Below are 20,893 nucleotides of genomic sequence, written 5' to 3'. Positions count from 1 at the left end.
TCAGTAAAGACATGAAGAAGCTGTTTGAGGCTGAGCTGAAGAGGGTCCAGCAGTATGCAGTGGATGTGACTCTTGATCCTGATACAGCACATCCTAAACTCATCCTGTCTCGTAATGGAAAACAAGTACACTGTGGTGATAGAAGGAAGAAACGTCCAGACAACCCAGAGAGATTTCTTGTGTTTCTTTGTGTTTCCGGAAAGCAGAGTTTCTCTTCAGGCAGATTTTACTTTGAGGTTCAGGTTAAAGAAAAGACCAGATGGATATTAGGAGTGGTCAGAGAGTCAGTTAACAGGAAGAAAAAAATCACACCGAGTCCCGAGAAAGGTTACTGGACTGTAGGAGTATATGAAAACATTTGTGTAGCTTTTGAGGATCCTGAAGTCCGTCTTCCTCTTCAGTCTGGTTTTGAGAAGGTGGGGGTGTTTGTGGATTATGAGGAGGGTCTGGTCTCCTTTTATGATGCAGATCATGCAGCTCTTATCTATTCCTTTACTGGCTGCTCCTTCACCGGGAAACTCTACCCATTCTTCTGTCCCGGGGTCAATGATGATGATAACTCTGCACCTCTGATCATCTGTCCTGTCAATCAGTCAGTTCGATCTTTCTACATGAGGAAATGTGAATAATTACAGATTCATCTCAACATTTAAGCCAACACAAAGAAGAATGGTTGCCTTAAATGTTGCAGAACAAGCTAATAAGCTGACCTTTATTTTATTGTTTTGTTAAACTGCTTACACTGTTTACCCAAGAAGTCCAATCTGACTAAGAACAAACTCTCCTTTTCTCTTTTTTCAGTGTTTAAAGACAAATATACTGATTTGTCATTTTTGCTTAAATCACTTGCACTACTTAGAAATGTGCACACATAAGATTAAAGGAATGTGAGGGGCACCTGATATCAGTCACGACCACTTCTTAGCTCAGTTCCTGCAATACAAGCAGTTTTTCCCCAGCAGTTTTAACCAGTCAAATAGATGCTCATGCTCAAATAAAAATTTGTGAAGTTCTAAGAGTGGTTACCCTCTTTTTGGTAGTTGGCCACAGCTGATTGCTCACAGACTGTGGCTTCCATGTACATGTTCCATGTGCATCTGATCACCCAATGCTTTAATAAATAATAATTATAAGCAAAGTGTTTTGGCTGGTGATTCCTCAAGGTGGAGAAACGAACACAAAAACAAAACATACTGTCGTTTTATTAACATGTACTGTCACGTCTGATGAGGCAGACAGCATGGAGAGGAGAGAGTGTGGACCCAATTGCAGACAAACAGATGAATATACGGAGGATCAAACTGAAAGCAAACTTTTATCGGTAGCTGTACAAATATGCTACAAGCAACTAACGAAAGGGAGAACTGAAAACATTAACAAACCTACACTGGGAGAAGCTAACCAAATAACATGAGGAGCGTAGAAAACATAATTAAAACCTGAAACTGAGAATGAGGAGCCTGAGAGATGAAAAGCAGGGGAGACACAGAGGATGACAAGCAGAGGTACAGCAGGTGGACATGCAGACAACAGAGGCAAGCACACACTATGTATACACACACACATGGGGAAAAGAGGAAATGGCAGACAAGCAGGGAACACAGCTGAGACCAATCAGACAAGACGAGAAAACGGGGAACCAAAACTGACCCCGGGATGGAAGACTCTCAAATGTAAAACAGGAAACACGAATATTGAACCAAAAACACTAGACACAACACAAGGGACACCTAAACACTGGAATTAATTAACAAATAACCAGAAAAAACTAACTAAATCAGTGAATATTAATCAATACAAAACATAAACAAAGAGACACTAGACTCCATACCATGACAACAACAAACTTGTTCAGAATGAAATGACTAAAAAACTTTTATCATCTCTTTTTTAATTGTTTTTTGATGATCCCCAGCTGGTAAACTTCGGTTTTCTTACCCCTGCGGTGATAGGAGAAAAGGCTGCTGTAAGCCTTGAAAAAAGACCCATAATTGTATCAATAATATTATTAATATGACCATAAAATTCATAAATACACTTGTAAGAGAATGTTTTGGATTATTTGGAGCATTGAAATATTATTGAGACACAGCCCGCTAACACCTTCAACTCATCCTTTTTACTTCTAATGCCTGTCATTCGTTCATGGTGCAAATGTGAAGTTGTGGTATTTAGGCATTTAGCTGGCTAAGTTTTGATTCATTATTTTCCCCTCTGATGTTCAGCCTGCACAGCCTGCACTAAGATGACAGCTGCAAAAGTAAATGCAGCACTTTGAGTGAAAATCCAGCAAAATGTGCTCTGGGCCACTTTAACTCCTGGCTAATGGCCTCTTTGCCTCTTTCATCACAGGATTGCCTTTCGTGCATCGCCTAATCAAGGTTGATGTTTGAATTCTTGTAGTGACATGAAATCATTTCCCTTGAAGTCAAATGAATAGTAATGAGCCCATTTTAAAATTGGAAGAAGTAGAAACTAGAAATATTTGTTTAAAAATGTAGGGAGCAAATGTAAAAGGTAGACAGGAAAATAACTACTCAATTAAAGTACAGATACCAGAAAATTTTGTAACAGTACAGCAACAAAGTTTTTGTACTTCATTAGGGTAAAGGGAAATTAAACCCTGACCTCTATAAAGTCTTCAGTCCCTCATGTCTTATACTTTCTTATTTCTGCTATTTAAATAGTTAAAAATGAACGCAGACCTGATTCAAAATAACCAGTAAGTCTTTTTCTTCTCTGGCGTCTCTTACTCTAACATAACATGAAGATGGTTATCATCAGAATAAATCAACCCATAATTTATTAGTCTGACTTTGAGTATGTTCACATGAACAAAGTTTTTATTGAGTTAAATTCAGGTGCTACTGAAATGTGAATTCATGGAGGCGTAGATGCAGTTTTAATATCAGGTCACAAAGTTAGAGGCTCAGATGCTGTTTTGGACGAAACTCTTGTGATACAAAGACACGTACACACTGTTACAGGGTTGTTCTGTGCAGGTTTCCAGCTGACCACCAGGGTCTGCGTGCAGCTGGAGTCCACGATAACCTGGCATATGCCCTCTTAGCACCTTACCAGCATCAGGTACTTTCCTCGAGGGGGGGGATGGGGGAGCTGGCGACACAGAATAACGGTTAAAGGCTTGCTGTTGCCAGCCTGTTAAGCAGGAGTGCATGTTAGTGGGGGACCGTTGGTACAGAAATGATACCATCAGAGAAACTGAATTCTGAAGCGCTGGGGAAATCCCAAAGACTCCACCCGTATGTTGTATGTTGATTTTAGCTCTGCTTTTAATGTGTTACAGCATCATCTCCTTTTACAGAACCCAAGTCAGATCTCTCCCTCTCCACTTATTATTAAATGCTTTTAATTCTCTTTAACAGACAGAACTCAGAATTTTAGGGTGAAAAATATGTGCTCCATCAGCACTGGTGTGCCTTATGGCTGTGTTAGCTCACTAGTCCTGTTTACTCTTTATAATCTTTATATTTAAGTGTACACTTCTTCCCACTCCTTGTAAATATGTAACTGAATCAGAACAGGTGAAGCAATAGTGAAATCTATTTTGCTTCAGTTTGTATAGCATTTTTCTTTTCTTTTCTTTGCTAAATAAAATTTGTATATTGTTTCCATGATTGAAATAAAAATTAACAAACAAATGATTGTAACTCAAATAACTTTATTTTCAGATTTTCTGATGACAAACTTAGCCTGCTATACGAGAACACAGATCCCTCAGTGCACTTCACTGAGGCAAACATGAGAATTGCGGAGTGTTTGATGCCAGCACACTAAGCACGATGAATCAAGACTTTCAAAATAACACAGGAAACATGACGAGATGCAGACATGACATGAACTTGATAACATGGACCACGCAGTAAAGAAACACATGAGGGGCGAGGGTAACTTAAACATAGGGAAGGACGACACAAGGGGAATCTGTTAATAAACTACAACAAGACAACCAAGGCAAAATAGAAATGAGCTTGGAATACTGAATGAGACTGAATGAATATCAAAACATAAGAAAACTTAAAAACACTGGGTCGCACGACCCAGGACCATGACAACTAAATTGATTGTTTCGTGAATGTTGTTTATAAAATGATTTATTTTGCTTTTCTTTTAATGTTTATTAACTCTTTGTGGTGGGATTTGTTTTCCAGATTCAATATTTGAATATACTTGAGTTGAGGCTTCATATCAAACAGCAGGCGACTCACTTTCTTTGATTCCATCATAAAAAATTGTTTTGCTGTTTTTCCATAAGTGTGCAAGATAGTCTTTGTTTGTCTCATCACTGTTTCAGCTGCTTTTAAACACTTTTAATGATGTTCTGACACTCTCAAGGACCAAAACAAAGGTCTGAATCCTGCTACTTCCTCTTTCCTGGTGCTCGCCACTTGTGTGGGTGTCTTGAGCGTTCTCCACATGGCGCTGCTTATCTGCCAGGATGCTCTGTGTGCAATGTTCCCTCTAAGCTGCACGCGTGCGCAATTGCGCACTGCTGGCACGGTCTCTGCGCACAGAAAATCTGCGTTGCGCACAAAAAAAATCTAACCTGAATTGAAATTAAAATTTCAACAATTCTGTTTTGCAGTGTTAGTCAGTGAGTGACTGGCTGCTCTCGTATGGGATTAGAACGATGCCACCTTATCCCATAGTCCAGCCAATAATGCGATTCACATTCGTATATAGCAGCTAATTAACGTCGTAGACAGGCTATGACAGCGTCCTTATGTGCCGACACCGGTGTTTTAGCTAGCAAAGCGGCTGATGTGGAGTGAAGCCACGTTAATGACAACATGTACAACGATTGGAGATGTGAGCAGGACAGACGGAACAATTGACGGAGAAAGTGTGGACTTTGAACCAGTTTTTAAATTGTGTTGATAGGCCACGTAAAACCAGAGTTATGATAAAAAAAAATGCAATGTTTGTTTTCTTCCTGAATACTATCGTTGTTTATATTTACTGCGGGAAGAAACGTTCTATAAGAAAAAACGCTCGAAAGCGCTCTCCGCCTGTGAGCAAAAACAAAACCAAAAACACCCCACCTTTTCCTATTGGTCGAAAAAAGTACCATGTCGACCAATCAAAAAATGATATGGCAAGTTGTTAAGAAACGGGGGGAAGTTTTAGGAGTGACGGCGGTGTTTTGAGATGTGAGAGATTTGCGACATAGCGCAAATCTTATGTAGTAAGTCTGTAGTGTAGTCAATAGTTTTGTTGTGTGTGTCAGAACAATGAGGCGACTGCTGAATGTTACAGGTGTTACAGGAGTGATACATCTCCTGTTGTCAGGCCTGCAGGTATCAGCCTGTTGTTCTCCTTTATGTGGACAGAAATTATTTTTGGAGTGGCACAAATAATTTGTGTGGCATCAGATTTGATGCAGAACAGCTGATTGCACTGTAAATAGTTTGAAATGTTTATTTAAAAAAACACCTTGGCTGCATTTAAAAAAATAGCTGCAAAAAACTTTGTTGTTTGCCAAACTGAGGTACTTTTTTGAAGAAGTAACTATATAATTAATTGCCCAACATCATTATATACTGTATTTTGCAGACAGAGTTACAGGACTCTCTCCCAGACCACAGACTCAGACTCGTAATACAAGTCAGAGCTTTATAAAAAAAAGAAAAGAAAAAAGACTAAAGTTGTGTTTTCAAAATTTGAGTTCAAGTTACTTTTACTTCCAATAGTGTTAACATACTACACAGCTCAATGACTACATTTTTGTTTTACATTTTCATTGTAAGTGGGCTAAAGCAGTTAATTAAAAGTAGTCTAACATAAATGTAAATGCTGTAATTTGATTATTTTAATAAACCATGTAACTTGGATGGATTCAATGCTGGCGTGACCACAGTGCACTTGTCTGATCTCGCTCACAGTGGTCCAAGGGACCGCTCAGGGAGTTTGTGTGTTCGCTCAGACACATGAAAAATTAGAGGGAACATTGTCTGTGTGGCTTTGCTCTTCTCATATCTGGAGCATTAGTTACACAAAGGTGGACGTTTAAAAAATGCAATTTCAGGTGTAATGTGTCACAATGGTCTGACTAACTTTGTGCTCTTCAACAGATGTTGTACAGATTTGGGGAAATAAAAAAATGCAGATTAAGACAGAACAGCATTTCAGAATTCAAACCAAACAGAAAATATCAGCACAAAGATTTCGAATTCAGCTTTTCCAAATAGCCTGCTCCATGTGCCTGAAATGTAACACACATGCACGCAGGTCCATAAGTACCTGCAGGAACTGCAGAAAGAAGCGGAGACTCAAATTAGTCAGACCACATTTGAATGTATCCTGATAAATATTCATAGTAGAAGTTGCCACTGAGCCGGCAGAAGGAAGAGGTGGAGCAGCATCTGAAAGAATCTAAAAGTGAAACTTAAAGCGAGTTTCTCTTCAAAAGTGCATCAAACTGTGCTCATCCAACCTTTCTCAGCAGCACAGCAGAGCTTCTGTTCAACACTGGTAAGTACAGATGTCCATGATCACACTGTTTTAAAGGGCAACTGTTGATCCCCCTCATTTTATAACCTGTAAACAGGATGAGGGGAGACTGGTGTGACGTTCATTAAGTCCCTTAGCAGCGCCGATTCAGAGTACAAACTGTCGTTAACCACTTAGAGGGGAATGACTGGATTCAGAGCATGAGGAGATTCATAGAAAGATACTAGAAATATTCTTATTGAATTAGAGACATCAAAATTACCTACAAAGGTCAGCGGTGCAGCCTTTTCTTTCCAGATGTTGAACTTCAGCTCTGCACAGAGGCTGAAATAACAAATGTGTTTTGTTCTTCGGTTGTTGTTTCAAAAGGTTGAAATGAGAGTTGACTTAATAGCGGCACTCATCAGACTACATGTGTTGGATTGAGACAAAGAAGTTTACAGTTAAAATCTTTGATCTCATCACAGTCACTTTAGTTCCAATTCACTAGCTTGGACCACATCCTCATGAGGTTTGACAGCATTTCTAACAGATACTGGCAGATGGCTTGAGCATGACTTGAGGCTGCGGTTTGCAGAGGGTGGAGGCTCCCCTGGCCTGGCAGATCATTGTGTACTAATGAGAAGTAAATTAACTGAAAAAGGGAGGGGCATGGAAATAAGAACAAAAAGTTTTTAGTGCAGGGGGATCATATATAGATAGAGGAGTGGAGATCACTTATCTGATTTTCAGACGCAGGAAAGAGCACGTATGGAAAAATCAGATAAGTGATCTCCACTAAAAATGCTACAGTGGGATGCAAAAGTTTGGGCAACCTTGTTAATAGTCATTATTTTCCTGTATAAATCCTGTGAAACACTGTGAAACACTATGGCTCAAACATGCCTTCCCCCTCCCTTCTTCCTTTATCCAGGCTTGAGGTCAGCACTAGGAGGGGACTGGCTTGTGACCCTCTTGTGGCTGCATTTGTCCCAAGTAGAGAAAAATATGTGAAACTCAGTGTGTAGACAACTCTGTAGTGTGAACTTTTTGCTCACAGGGATTACTTAACACTAACCTTATGCAACTGAACATTCACAAGGTGAACAAGAGATTTGTGACAGGAAAGAAGAAAAAAACACAATTTAAACACAATTAAAAGTGAATTTGAAATAAAATCATTTTCTTTTCTTTCTCACTCAGAGTGCAGACATGTCTGCTGCCAGCTGTCTTCTATCTGAAGATCAGTTTCTGTGCTCCATCTGTTGGGATGTCTTCACTGATCCAGTCTCCACACCATGTGGACACAACTTCTGCAAAAACTGCATCAGTCAACACTGGGATATCAGTGAGAGGTGTCAGTGTCCTTTGTGTAAAAATGTGTTCTACACAAAAACTGAGCTGCACACCAACAATTTCATCTCTGAGATGGTTTCTCAGTTCAGACTTGAAACTCAGCAGAAATCCACCAGCAGCAGCAGCTCAGAGCAACAAGCTGCCAAACCAGGAGAAGTTCCCTGTGACATCTGCACTGGAACCAAACTGAAGGCTCTGAAGTCCTGCCTGGTGTGTCTGGCCTCCTACTGTCAGACTCACCTGGAGCCTCATCTGACAATGAAAGGTCTGAAAAGACATCAGCTGATCGATCCTGAGGAGAACCTGGAAGGCAGGATGTGTATGAAGCACAATAAACCTCTGGAGCTGTTCTGTAAGACCGATCAGACATGTGTCTGCATGCTCTGCTCTGTTATAGACCACAGGACTCATGAGTTTGTTCCTCTGAGAGAAGAATATGAAGGAAAGAAGGCAGAACTGGGGAAGACTGAGGTTGAAATTCAACAGATGATCACAAACAGACTACTGAAGATTCGAAAGATCAAAAAGTCAGTGAAGATGAGTAAAGATGCTGTTGACAGAGAGAAAGCAAAAGGTGTTCGGGTCTTTACTGCTCTGAGCAAGAGTCTCAGGAGACGTTTGAGCAAGCTCATAAAGGAGATAGAAGACAAACAGGAAACAACAGAGAAACAGGCTGAAGGTTTCATCAAAGTTCTGGAACAGGAAATCTCTGAGCTGATGAAGAGAAGCTCTGAGGTGGAGCAGCTCTCACGCTCTAAAGATCACCTCCACCTCCTACAAAGCTTCTCCTCTCTGAAAGCTGCTCCAACCACCAAGGACTGGAAAGAGGTCAGTATCCATCCACCATCATATGAGGGGACTGTGGTGAGAGCTGTGGATCAGCTGAAGGAGATATTCAGTAAAGACATGAAGAAGCTGTTTGAGGCTGAGCTGAAGAGGGTCCAGCAGTATGCAGTGGATGTGACTCTTGATCCTGATACAGCACATCCTAAACTCATCCTGTCTGATGATGGAAAACAAGTACACTGTGGTGATAAGAAGAAATGTCCAGACAACCCAGATAGATTTTCTGAAGAGATTGTTGTTCCCGGAAAGCAGAGTTTCTCTTCAGGCAGATTTTATTTTGAAGTTCTGGTTAAAGGGAAGACCGAATGGGCTTTAGGAGTGGTCACAGAGTCAGTCAACAGGAAGAAAAAAATCACACCGAGTCCTGAGAAAGGTTACTGGACTGTAGGAGTATATGAAAACATTTGTGTAGCTTTTGAGGATCCTGAAGTCCGTCTCCCTCTTCAGTCTTATCCTGACAAGGTCGGGGTGTTTGTGGATTATGAGGAGGGTCTGGTCTCCTTTTTTGATGCAGATCATGCAGCTCTTATCTATTCCTTTACTGGCTGCTCCTTCACCGGGAAACTCTACCCATTCTTCTGTCCTGGTGTTAATGATGATGATAACTCTGCACCTCTGATCATCTGTCCTGTCAATCAGTCAGTTCGATCTTTCTCCATGAGGAAATCAGATCAAAATCAGGTTAATCTCATCATTTAAGCCAACATAGAGAAGAAGTCCTAAAAACAGAGCTGCGCAAACTGCACCTGCTGTTGGAGACCAGGTTATATGGTTAGACTTTGCAGAACAAGCTAATAACCTGAGCTGTATTTCATTTTTTTGTTAAACTGCTTATACTGTTTACCCAAAAAGTCCAATCTGTCTTTCTCTCAAACTCTCCTTTTCTCTTCTTTCAGTGTTTAAAGACAAATATCCTGATTGTTAATTTTTGCTTCAATCACCTGCACTACTTAGAAACGTGCACACATAAATTTAAAAGAATGTTAGATGGCCAGTTGCAGACACGATAACTGGCACCTGATATCAGTCATGACCACTTTTTAGCAACTCCTGTAATACAAGCAGCTTCTCTCCACCAGTTTTAACCAGTCAAATAGATGCACGCTCTCATATAAAACTCTGTGAAGTGCTAAGAAATGTTACTCTCTTTTGGGAAGTTGGCCGCAGCTGATTGCTCACAGAGTGTAGCTTCCTGAACATTGGGGGGTCCATGTACATGTTCATATCTGATCACCCAACTTTTTATGTGACATTTATATGAACAAGATTGCTTTTTATGCAGCACTGTTTAGGCTAAAATCAAGGTTGATGTTTGAATTGTTGTAGTGACATGAAATAATTTCCCTTGAAGTCAAAGTAACCAAAAGGGGGCTGGTGACACAGGACACCTATTAAAGGCTTGCTGTTGCCAGCCTGTGGAGCAGGAGCAGCCTCCTCAAGGCCAGAACCGACTGATGGGTCGGCCAAGCTGATGGGTGTTTCTCAGCCTGTGGCACAGCAACATCAAGGCTCACTGACTGGTGGCAGCGGACCCACTGTTGCGTCCCTGCTGGGAGCCCCCCACAAACCACTTAAAGAAAATCAGATTCAGAAGCCCTTCCACTTTGTGTGACTGTAGCCATCTGGCCACTGCATCACTCAACCACCTGGCGCATGTAATGTGGTTATCCTCCAACCCCATCCAACCCCCTGGAAGCGTCAGCATTAGTCCTTGAGCACAAGGTCCGGGTGGTCCATTATTGCCTGGTTGACATCCTCAAGATGGGCCATCACCACTTTGGGCAGATTGAGGTCGGTTGCCTAGGCTAGCCCCAACAGCAGAAGCATCCATCCGGTGAAGCATCATCACCACTGTAGCTGAGTGAAGCAGCTTATCTGGTGCTCAGCCTGGTCCCATAGCCAGTTGAACTGATCTTGATGCACCACCCCCAGCTCCCGGAGCATGGCGGCTAGCTCCACCAGCATCGTCCAGTACTTCTACTGGCTGCACTGGTCATGGATCTGTCATCCTACAACTCAGTTTTAGGCACCATTGTGACACAAAGTCCCCGACACATACACATTGTTACAGGGCTCATGACATTTATTTACAGCATTCTCTTGTTCAGGTTGCTTTGTGCAGCTTTCTAGCTGACTTATTTCTGGCACAGCCCTCCCTTCGGTCCCAGCTGGCTACTGAACTAGCAAGTACAAGACGAACCAAACAGCCCTGGTTGCTCTGCCAGCCTCCTGGCACTGCGCTGAGTCCACTGCACCATCAGTCTGTCCACACTCCCACCACAAAGCTGATAGAACTATGAAAATGCTTGAAAATTGATGCTCAGCAGAGAAAGCTGCATGGCGTGGCATTCTGTAATTCATCCAATTTTCAATAAAATTGATCACTATTCCTTTTAGAGTGAAAATGTTTGGAAAGATTTTGATATATCGAGATCTCAATGAGCAGTCTGAATCACGACATAAAAATACTGTCGTTTTAAACTGTAATGAACATGTAATGGCAGCACACTAAGATGTGTAAAAACTAAGATATACTGTTCATCCGGTTCATCTCAGGTTGTCCTTCATCTGTTTTGTGACATGACTGATCTTTAAATAAGACTTTCTACTATTTCAAGGAAGATAAATAAAGGCGTGTCTTTTACTTTGGGCTCCTGGTTTCAGCTTTTTAAAAATCTTGGTTGTGGCTCAGGTGAACATTTCCAGATTGAACTTGTTGACTGGCTGTTTGTAGCCTGTGAGCTAAAAAAGATTTGACACTTCGACCTAAAACTGTTTCCTGTCATCTGTAGACTGAGGGATCTTACAGGGATGGTGATGCTGTTTTCAAGAGATATGATTTTTCAATAGGCACTGGTTTCTGGTCCGGAGGAGTTTAATGTTCTGACACATTGAAGGACCTGTCAGGTCACAAATTTTGAAGCCAATACGATAACCTTATCCCACCAACGCTGTGGAGGTCAAGCTTCCTCCAGACTCATAATGATTCTCTGGAAAAGAGTAGAATTCTTAGAACAGAGTTTATTAAACATTGTCATATGAACAGCAGAACAGTACATTTAAAAGCAGAAATAACACATAAAAAGCAAGCAAACGAAAAGTGAAGCAACTCTGGGGTGCAGAGCCTTAAAACACAAAAAGAAAACACACACAAAAGACAGACAGGAAAGAAGCAGCAGAGAAAAGCTACTCAATGCATATCAGACTCATGTTATATAGGGATAGTGATTCCCCCCTCCCATCATTGGGTACCCTTTCATACTTTGTTTTTCTTTTCATCTTCCACTTATGATATAAACAACCCTACACCATAACTTCTTGCAAACCAGCATTTCAGCCATCATTGCATTGGGTTCTTTTGTCAGTTTTATGGCCAAAGTGAGTCTAAAAGTCTGCAGAAAGGCTGTTAATCAGTAAATCCATTCAACAATTTTGTTGGGTGCGCATGCCAGACATAAAGTGCTATCCATGCTGAGTAAGGGTTTACTTCTTCGCCTTCTGGTGTTTGAGACGAGAACCAGAGTCCCAGGTGCATGCCCTGCAAAGGCCAGGTTATTTACTTATAGAGATATTGAAAGGGCTGTACTTCTGCTTTACAGTCATTTAAAGAGTTGCCTGCTTTGGCTTTACAGTCATTCACAGAGCTGTATGCTTTTGTCTTGCACCCGTTTAAGGGGCCATACGCTTTTATCTTACAGCCCCAGAAAGGGCCACAGTCATTTGCTTTACAGCCTTTACAGGGTCCTATGTGCATACTTTAGCAGTGTCAAGCTGAATTAACCTTTTGTTGGACCAGTAACAGTTGGTCATAACACTATCAAAGGTTTCTTACTGATCCTCATTGTTACAATTTTAAACAGTATTAATCTGCATGTGTTCAGAGAACAAATAGCAAAAAATTTTCTTTATATAATGGTAGATATATTTAACCTAAATAAATGGGCCATGTGATGTGAGCATGCAAGTTAAATGCTTAACACAGTGACTCCACTATAAACACTTTATTGTGAGTATGCACAGTGTCATGAACCAAAGTTCCGTGCGCAAGCTGGACCCAGAAGCAGAACTCACACACCAGGGTAGGAGAGAATAAAGAAACCAAATTTTATTATAACTAAAGGTGTCCCGTGAGGGTAGCCGGAAAAAACAACGTGTGGAACCAGAAAACACCGAAGGACCGGGGAGGTGAGTCGCGCAGGGAACGCCGAGAGCAGGGCTGTGGGAGGCTGCAAAAAAAAAAAAAAAGAGAAACAAGATTACTGGGGTGCGGAAAAATGGCAGCATACGAGGGAAGGGGGAGTATGTGTCTTACGGTGATAGCCGGGCAAAGTGAACCAGAGGGGGGGCTCCAAAAGGGGTCGAGGCGGCGGGGCTGATCGTGATCCAAATCTCAGGCGGGCAGGTGGACAGGCAGGTTGCTCACAAAAAACGCCGAGTTGTGATCACTGAGAGACGACTACGGACTGGCGTGAAGCAGCAGGTAGGGCAGGATTAAATAGTCCACCTGGTGATCGCCTGGGATGGGATGCAGGTGTGGGGTTAGCAGCCACGCCCGTGGGCGTGGGCATCCCATCAGCACCCCGGACGCCGGGCCGCGGACCATGACACACAGTATACATGAGTATATATGATTACACACATTTTATGAGAGTAACTATGATTACATGTCTAGTGTGTAGAGATATATATGTCATAATAGAATCCACAACAGACCAGAGCTAAATAATAAGCCTGTTCATCTGTTATTCTGTAAAACTTTAATAATACAATATTTCCACATGATCTGATTCTTTTTCTGCTGTTCAGGTTTCGTTCCTGCTGTTCGAACATCTTTTTAAAAACTACTACTAATAATTGCTGACAGTGTAACCCAGTGTTAGTCATCTGATATGTGATGTATACTATGCAGTTCCATTCAGTTCTATGCAATACTAAAGTATTATGATATCACTGATTTATGACTGTCACCACAACATATGAGCTCACATTTAGCTTTGAGAGAGCAGACTTGTGTGAGTCTACTGCAGGAAATATGACTGTAACGCTGCTGAAACCAGTGTGTTTTCACATTTTTTAAAGGGATGAAATGAGAGTTGATTTAATAGCAGCACTGATCAGACTACATTTATTTGCTGCTCCCCCTAAAATATTAATAACAATCCATGAAGCAGTCAGGTAATAGATCCTGGATCATTAATTCAAACCAAACATATGATGTAAGTGATGTTCTTGTAAGTGACGGATATACCAGGGATGTTGAAGTGAGACAACATACATAATTCTTATATTAAGTTCAGTTCAGTTTTATTTATACAGGCGCCAAATCACAACAACAGTCGCCTTAAGGCGCTTTAAACTATAAGGCAGACCCTACAATAATACATAGAGAGAAAAAACCCAACAATCATATGACCCCTTATGAGCATGACTCATAAGGGGTCAGTGGGAAGGAAAAACTCCCTTTTAACAGGAAAAAATCTCCAGCAGAACCAGGCTCAGAGAGGGGCGGCCATCTGCTGTGACTGGTTGGGGTGAGAGAAGGAAGACAGGATAAAAGACATGCCGTGGAAGAGAGCCAGAAATTAATAACATATGATTAAATGCAGAGGTTTATTAGCACATAGTGAGTAAGAAAGGTGACTGAAGAAGAAATGCTCAATGCATCATGGGAATCCCCAGCAGCCTACACCTGTTGCAGCATTACTAAGGGAGGATTCAGGGTCACCTGATCCAGCCCTAACTATATGATTGAGCAAAAAGGAAAGTTTTAAGCCTAATCTTAAAAGTAAAGATAGTGTCTGTCTCCCAAATCCAAACTAGAAGCTGGTTCCATAGAAGCTGGCCTGAAAACTGAAGGACCTGCCTCCCATTCTACTTTTAAATACTCTAGGAACAGCAAGTATGTCTGATGTGCGAGAACAAAGTGCTAGAGTTGTACTATAGGTCATTAAGATAAGATGGGGCCTGATTATTTAAGACCTTGTATGTGAGGTGCAGGCTTTTGAATTAATTTTTGATTTAACAGGAAGCCAATGAAGGGAAGCCAATACAGGAGAAATATGCTCTCTTTCTAGTCCCTGTCAGTACTCTTGCTGCAGCATCTTGGATAACTTAGAGAGATAGGTTGATCATATGCATATGTAATGTAAGGTGTTATGATGACATCAAAGGAAGCTTCAACTAAACCAGATTTACGGTGCTGTGCAAAAGTTTTAGCCAAGTGTCGAAAAAATGCTGTAAACAAAGAATGCTTTCAAAAATTGAAGTATTAATCATTTATTTTTATCAATCAACAAAATGCATTGCATGAACACAAGAGAAATCTAAATCAAATCAATATTTGGTGTGACCACCCTTTGCCTTCAGCACAGCATCAGCTCTTCTAGGTACACTTGCAAACATATTTTAAGGAACTCAGCTGGAGAACTAATCCTTCTGTCTCTTCATGTAATCCCAAACACACTAGATGATGTTGAGATCAGGGCTCTGTGGGGGCCATACCATCACTTCCACTACTACTTGTTCTTCTTTAAGCTGAAGATAGTTCTTAATGATTTTGGATGTATGTTTGGGGCCGTTGTCCTGCTGCAGAACACATTTGGGGCCAATAAACAATGATTTATATTTCTGAAAGCATTCTTTGTTTACAGACTTTTTTCCACACCTGCCTAAAACTTTTGCACAGTACTGTATATCATATCCTTGACTCAGCATAACACTACATGATGTCAGAGGACATCTGAAGATGGTGAAATTCCCATCTGCCGAAGCCTTTGATTTCTCAAGGCTGAAGCAGTGGCCTGTGTTGCTACGAAGCTCAGCCTAGTGGAAGGCGATGTCCGGGTCGCTACACTGCTATATTCACTTGGGAAAGAAGCAGAGCAAGTGTTAAAGACCCTCACATTTGAAGAAGGGGAAGATGAAGGTGAGCATGAGACAACTATTTCATCCCCAAAGTGAACACAATACATGAAAGAGCTTGTTTTCATCAGCACACTCAAAGGTTGGGGGAAACCACAGAGAAATACATAAGAACACCCCATGTGTTAGCAGACACCTGTAATTTTGGCTGTGTTAAAGAAGAAAATACCCTTGAATGATTGGTCATTGGAATACTCAACAAAAAGACATCAGACAAGCTGAAAAAGATGCCTGATTTAACCCTCAATAAAACAGTGGAGCTTGTGAGACAGCGAGGGGCTAGTGCTTGTGCAAACCTAAGTTAAGTTGCTTACAAAACCCAGCTACACAGGGACAAGCAGAAGCACAGTAAAAGCCATGCAAACAAAGCACAGAACACAGGAGTCAAAGTGAAACAGTACCAAAATGTGAATAAATGTCACAAATGTACAAGATATAGTTGAGTACATCCAAAGAACGATAAACGTCAGGCCAGAAATGTGAAACGTGGTAGCTGTAAAAAGCTGGGCCATTTCACGTTTGCTAGTCGCTTCCGTGTGGTCAATAAAGTGTTTGCACCACACAAGAAAGTGAAAGTAATGCGACCTACTTTCTACGAGGAATCACAGATGTGGAAGATTCTACAAAGGGATGGACTGTAAAACTACTAATACAAGGTTCTCAAATAATCTTTAAGATTGACTCAGAGATTGATAGTGTTATACCAACAGACAGCATCTGATAAACTTGCCTGTAAGCCAAAACTAAGAAATAAAAAAACAGTGAAGCAGGTATACAGCCCTGGAAGCAAACTGAACTGTGTAGGTAGTTTATTTTATAGCCACCACAATGAGGAAGGAGACAAGAATGAGGTTTAAAGTCAACATGAATAAAGCTTCACAAGGCATTCACCTCTTAAGTCACAATGTTGCAGCTATCATGGGCTTGATGAAACTCGTGGAAGAAATAGGAGCTTCAGAACAAATCTGTGAGGGAGGTTGAAATCAAACCCATCAGGATCACACTCCGAGAGCGTGCACTTCCTTACAGTGTGATGACTGCAAGGATAATGTCAGTATCCATGTTACCAAAAGTGAAGAAACTGGATCATTTGGCAAACTGTGGTGTGATTCAACCAATTCCAGAGCCAACTGAGTGATGTGCTCCGATAAATTTCTGTTGGAAACAAGAAACAGATCAGAATCCGTGTTGATTTGTAAGAGCTGAAGAAGGCACCATAAAAAGAAAAATATGTTTTACCAACTTTTGATGACATTTTGCCTAAACTTGCAGGTGCCAAAGTATTTTTTCTGTTAGATGCTGCAAGCAGGTTCTGGCCAATACCACTTTATATGGACAGCACCAAACTGACAACTTTTATAACCCCATTTGACAGATACTACTTCAGCAGGCTACCATTTAGTATTCCCAGCACCCCAGAAATCTTCCAGCGCGAGGGGACAGAACTCTTGAAAGGACGTGAAGGAGTAGCGGTCTATCCTGTCAATATACTGATATATGTGATATAAAGTGACCACAAGTGTGTTGTGTTTCCACAGTATTTAACCGTCTTCCCAAATACATCGCACACAGCATAATGTCTATATGCTGAACGTAAACTCAGTTATGATCTGTGAACAAAGTCAAGATTGCGTGTTTTGTGGTCTAATGTTTTGTGCCTCGGATTTCTCATTGGCTCGCACTCTTGCAGAGCATAGTACACACATAAATGAGAGGCGATTGTAATTCCTATTAATAGTGTATTACTGACTATCCTGCTAACTGGCGAGTTTGCTTTTGTCTGTATGTCATATTTACGATTAAAAATAAAAAAGTTACAAATTAAAAAGTTTAATCAAATTGGATATTGATATTTTCATATGGGAATTGATCCTGCAACATGAAAGGCTGGTAATGGAAATATAGATATTTCAGGATCGCTCCTCACATCACTACCCCTCAGTAAGTGAATGCGATGGTAGACAGCAGTGAGGAGGAGAGTGTGAGTGCGTTGCAAAATATGACTGACACCCATAAATGAAGCAGCATCTGACTGCAGTTAAAAGAAGAAGAAGCAGATACTGTCATGATCGGAGGCAATAAGACGCAGGGTTCTCAAGCATGAACCGCTTTTATTGAATTGTAGCAGCAGTGTACGTGGCTACATCAATTTCTGAAAAACATATACACACCAGTATTCTAGTGACCTCTAGTGGCTGCCCCCATGGTAGCCTTACTAGGACAACATAAACAGATTTCGCAACACTAACTAAGAGGAGGAACCGCATCAGCCTATCAAAGCTGAGGCATTTGATTTTTCTCAATGTTAACCTGCACTGAGGACATACTGTTTGGCTACTGAGTTTGGTTCTGCTTTTGTTCTGTGGATTTGTTTACAGTGTTTGTTTTTGTGTTAAATTAGAATTCAAAGTTTGATTAAAATATTAACGAGCCCACTGAGCCCAGCCCATCAGTCTGAGGATGGTAGATGCTAGTCCGAATAGATTTAATGCCCAGTAATTCTTACAGCTCAAAGTGCGAGACATGAACGATGTGCCCTGGTTAGTCAGTATTTCTTTCGGAATACCGACCCGGGAGATGACCTGACGGCTAACCGCTGGATTTAACCTATGCGTTTTGCCCCTAAATTTTAGCAGCAGCGACGCTACCGGATTCTTGTGAATATCCCCGTGCACACATCTCACCTCCACCCACTCTGCTTCCAACAATGCCCCGGGACGAACCAGGCTCTGGTGCACCAGGGTCTCCGTGCAGCCCGTGTCGACCAAGGCATGGCTTATACACCCTTGACACCTTACCGGTATGTGGTATGTCCCTCCTGAACCGGGCGGGTGCTGGAGTCCCAGCGACCAGGAACACCTGCCTGACCTCCATAAGCAGACACTCCCGGCGCAGATGCCCTGGCCACCCGCACTTCCAGCACTCCGGCCCCGGCGTCTGTGCGGCTCCTCGTGGCTCCAGGGCAGCACCAGCCGCTACTGGAGTCCCAGCTGGAAGCAGCGGTAGGAATGGGTTTCTAGAGCTCCACCTTGTGTTCCTTTCCGCCGCGGCCGCCATCCCCCCCTCCGACCTGCCACCCCGGGCAGCCGCTATGACGGGCCCCGGCTGTTCTGCCGTGGCTCCTCCTGTGCAAGTCCTGGGACCGCTGCTAGATGGTCCTCCGCCAGCGTGACCACCGCCGTCAGAGTCGCTGGGCGGTGGCAGCGGACCCAGTGAGCCGTAGCCTCCGGCAACCCCTCCAGGAACTGCTTGAGGACAACCAGATTGAGCAGCTGAGCTTCCTCTGGTGAAGTCCCGGCCGCACCCACCTAGCTGCTGCATCCTCCAGCTGACGAGCCTAAGCAAATGGCCGCTCCCCTCCTGTCATCCTGCTGGCTCGGAACCACCGCCGAGAGGCCCAAACAGTCCAGGCCCATTCATCCTCCGGCCATTGGCAGGCCAACGCCGTGGCCTGGAAAGCTTAGACCAGCAGGTCTTCCCCCTCCACCATCCGGTTTAACGGCCACAGTCCCCAAGAGCTGCCCCGGGGCCGCGGTCTGCTGCTCCGATTGTTGGCATAGCATCGCCAACTGCTGACCCTGAGTCGCAGCCTGACGAGCCACCATCGCCGCCATGTCCTGCATGATCTGGCCCAGCATCTGTAGCGGTTGGGCAGGCGGCTGGGGCGCCGGAGGAGCAGGCGGGTTGGGCTGGAGATGCGACATTGCGGCCTGAGTTTCGGCACCACTGTGATGTCAGACCCCAACACATGCAAACAGACCGTGGGTATGGTGACAGCACACTTATTTTATTATCACTGTTGTTCACTGTGGTTTCAACTTACTACACGGGACACAGACACTCCCGCTCAGCGGTCACTCCGCTCTCCCTCCTCGACTGTCACTGAAACATAAAAAGAGTCACAATCAGTCACTTGTCCCCAACACCTGTTCAGCCCCGCCTCCATGCCGCCCCGGGAGCTCACCGTGCCACCCCTCCTCTGCAGCCAGCCAGAGACCACACCCATGCCACAAAGTTAAAGCTTGATCAGCTGTTTTTTGAATTTATTTAATATTACTTTCTAATATCAACTGATGTTTGCTGGAGCCACAGCTGTAAAAGCTGCTGGTCATGATATCGGTTTGGATATGTGGTGAGAGGGAAACATGAAGATGAAACCAGGAGATGTCCTTACTGAATCATCAGAGCTGAACAGGTGATGGAGAAACACGTTTACCTTTTAGGTGACATGAATGGGTTGAAGGGAAGCTATGAACTGTTTCTGAGAGACAAATAACACCAGCTGACAGGTGGTAACTGTGCAGGGGCGGGTCTAGCAAAGTTTTGTCAGGGGGCCAGGTAGACAGGGAAAGGGGGGCACAAAGAAATACTTTTCTTTCTTATTCTCATTTAAAATGTCTAGCTTTTACCAAAGTGGTCATCTGATGTAAAATGTATAGAAATCATATATATATATATCCCAACAAGACAGTGTACATCACTGTCACAACAGCGTTTGTTTTCATTTAAAGGCTTTATGGCTTTTCCTATAATACCTGGTGGGCCGGTCTCTAGGCATGCCAGGCGGATTTTTTGCCCTAGTCCAGCCCTGGTATTTCCACACACATTTCTACCCTGTGCTAAATTATTTTTTATAAAAATATGAACATTTACCTTCTTCTGATTTATTTATGTATTTTTAGTGCATATTTATGTCAAAAGTCACGTGAAAAAAAATATTATCACAAGCAAATATTTTTTTATGTCACCGGTACAGATATTCATTGTTACTCATGTAAATAAATTCTTTGTGCCTATTCTGGTTGTGTAAAGTTTAATGAGTCAACATTTTCATGGAGTTTGAAGTAAATTTTAATGCAAACCAATTAATAACTCAATAAAAACATGAGGCTGAAATTAAAATAAAAATGGTTTTAAAGCCTAATTTCACTGAAAAAATAATCATAAACTGTGTGAAACTGAGTATTTAGAGCTGTCTGAAGTCTGAACTTAGAGCGCACAAGGATCAGTTTCAAAAACACTCACCTCATTATTTGAAACTTTGGTCATGTTTAACATGAACATTCAAAATTGGAATTGTTAATAAAATCATTTTCTTTTCTTTCTCACTCAGAGTGCAGACATGTCTGCTGCCAGCTGTCTTCTACCTGAATTTTAAGGCTGTGGCAGTGTAGACTTCGTGGCCCAACATATCCCAGAATGCATAGCGCGGCGATGGGTGTGGATAAATTTGCAGAAAAAAACGGCGGATGAGGGGCGGCCGAAGAGTACACTTTAAGTACTGAATATTATGTCACTTATTTATGTGCAAATGTTTAAT

At 42.3% G+C, this 20,893-nt stretch overlaps 2 protein-coding genes across 2 annotated transcripts in view; both read left to right on the top strand.

Moving 5' to 3' along the window:
- LOC102215983 (E3 ubiquitin-protein ligase TRIM39-like) overlaps positions 1-629 on the top strand; it is a 1,670-nt gene extending 1,041 nt beyond the window's left edge. Inside the window, exon 2 of the mRNA XM_005748383.1 lies at positions 5-629. Coding sequence (XP_005748440.1) covers positions 5-629 — 625 coding nt within the window. The remainder of the gene's footprint in view (positions 1-4) is intronic.
- Positions 630-6,442: 5,813 nt separating this feature from the next.
- Positions 6,443-9,351, top strand: LOC102215697 (E3 ubiquitin-protein ligase TRIM21-like). Its single transcript, XM_005748382.1, has 2 exons — positions 6,443-6,492; positions 7,654-9,351. Exon 2 carries the CDS (start codon positions 7,663-7,665, stop codon positions 9,349-9,351), a length of 1,689 nt encoding a protein of 562 aa, XP_005748439.1. The 5' UTR covers positions 6,443-6,492; positions 7,654-7,662.
- Positions 9,352-20,893: the final 11,542 nt, after the last annotated feature.

The sequence above is a fragment of the Pundamilia nyererei genome, unplaced genomic scaffold, assembly GCF_000239375.1.
Source record: "Pundamilia nyererei isolate P.nyererei 1_Seehausen unplaced genomic scaffold, PunNye1.0 scaffold00220, whole genome shotgun sequence".
In the NCBI taxonomy this organism is placed as follows: Eukaryota; Metazoa; Chordata; class Actinopteri; order Cichliformes; family Cichlidae; genus Pundamilia; species Pundamilia nyererei.
Note: the sequence above shows the minus strand (reverse complement) of the source record. Positions and strands in the feature narration are given on the sequence as shown.

What these genes read in the sequence shown, in the direction of transcription:
- LOC102215697 (XM_005748382.1), top strand. Translation starts at nt 7,663, where the DNA reads ATGTCTGCTGCCAGCTGTCTTCTATCTGAAGATCAGTTTCTGTGCTCC.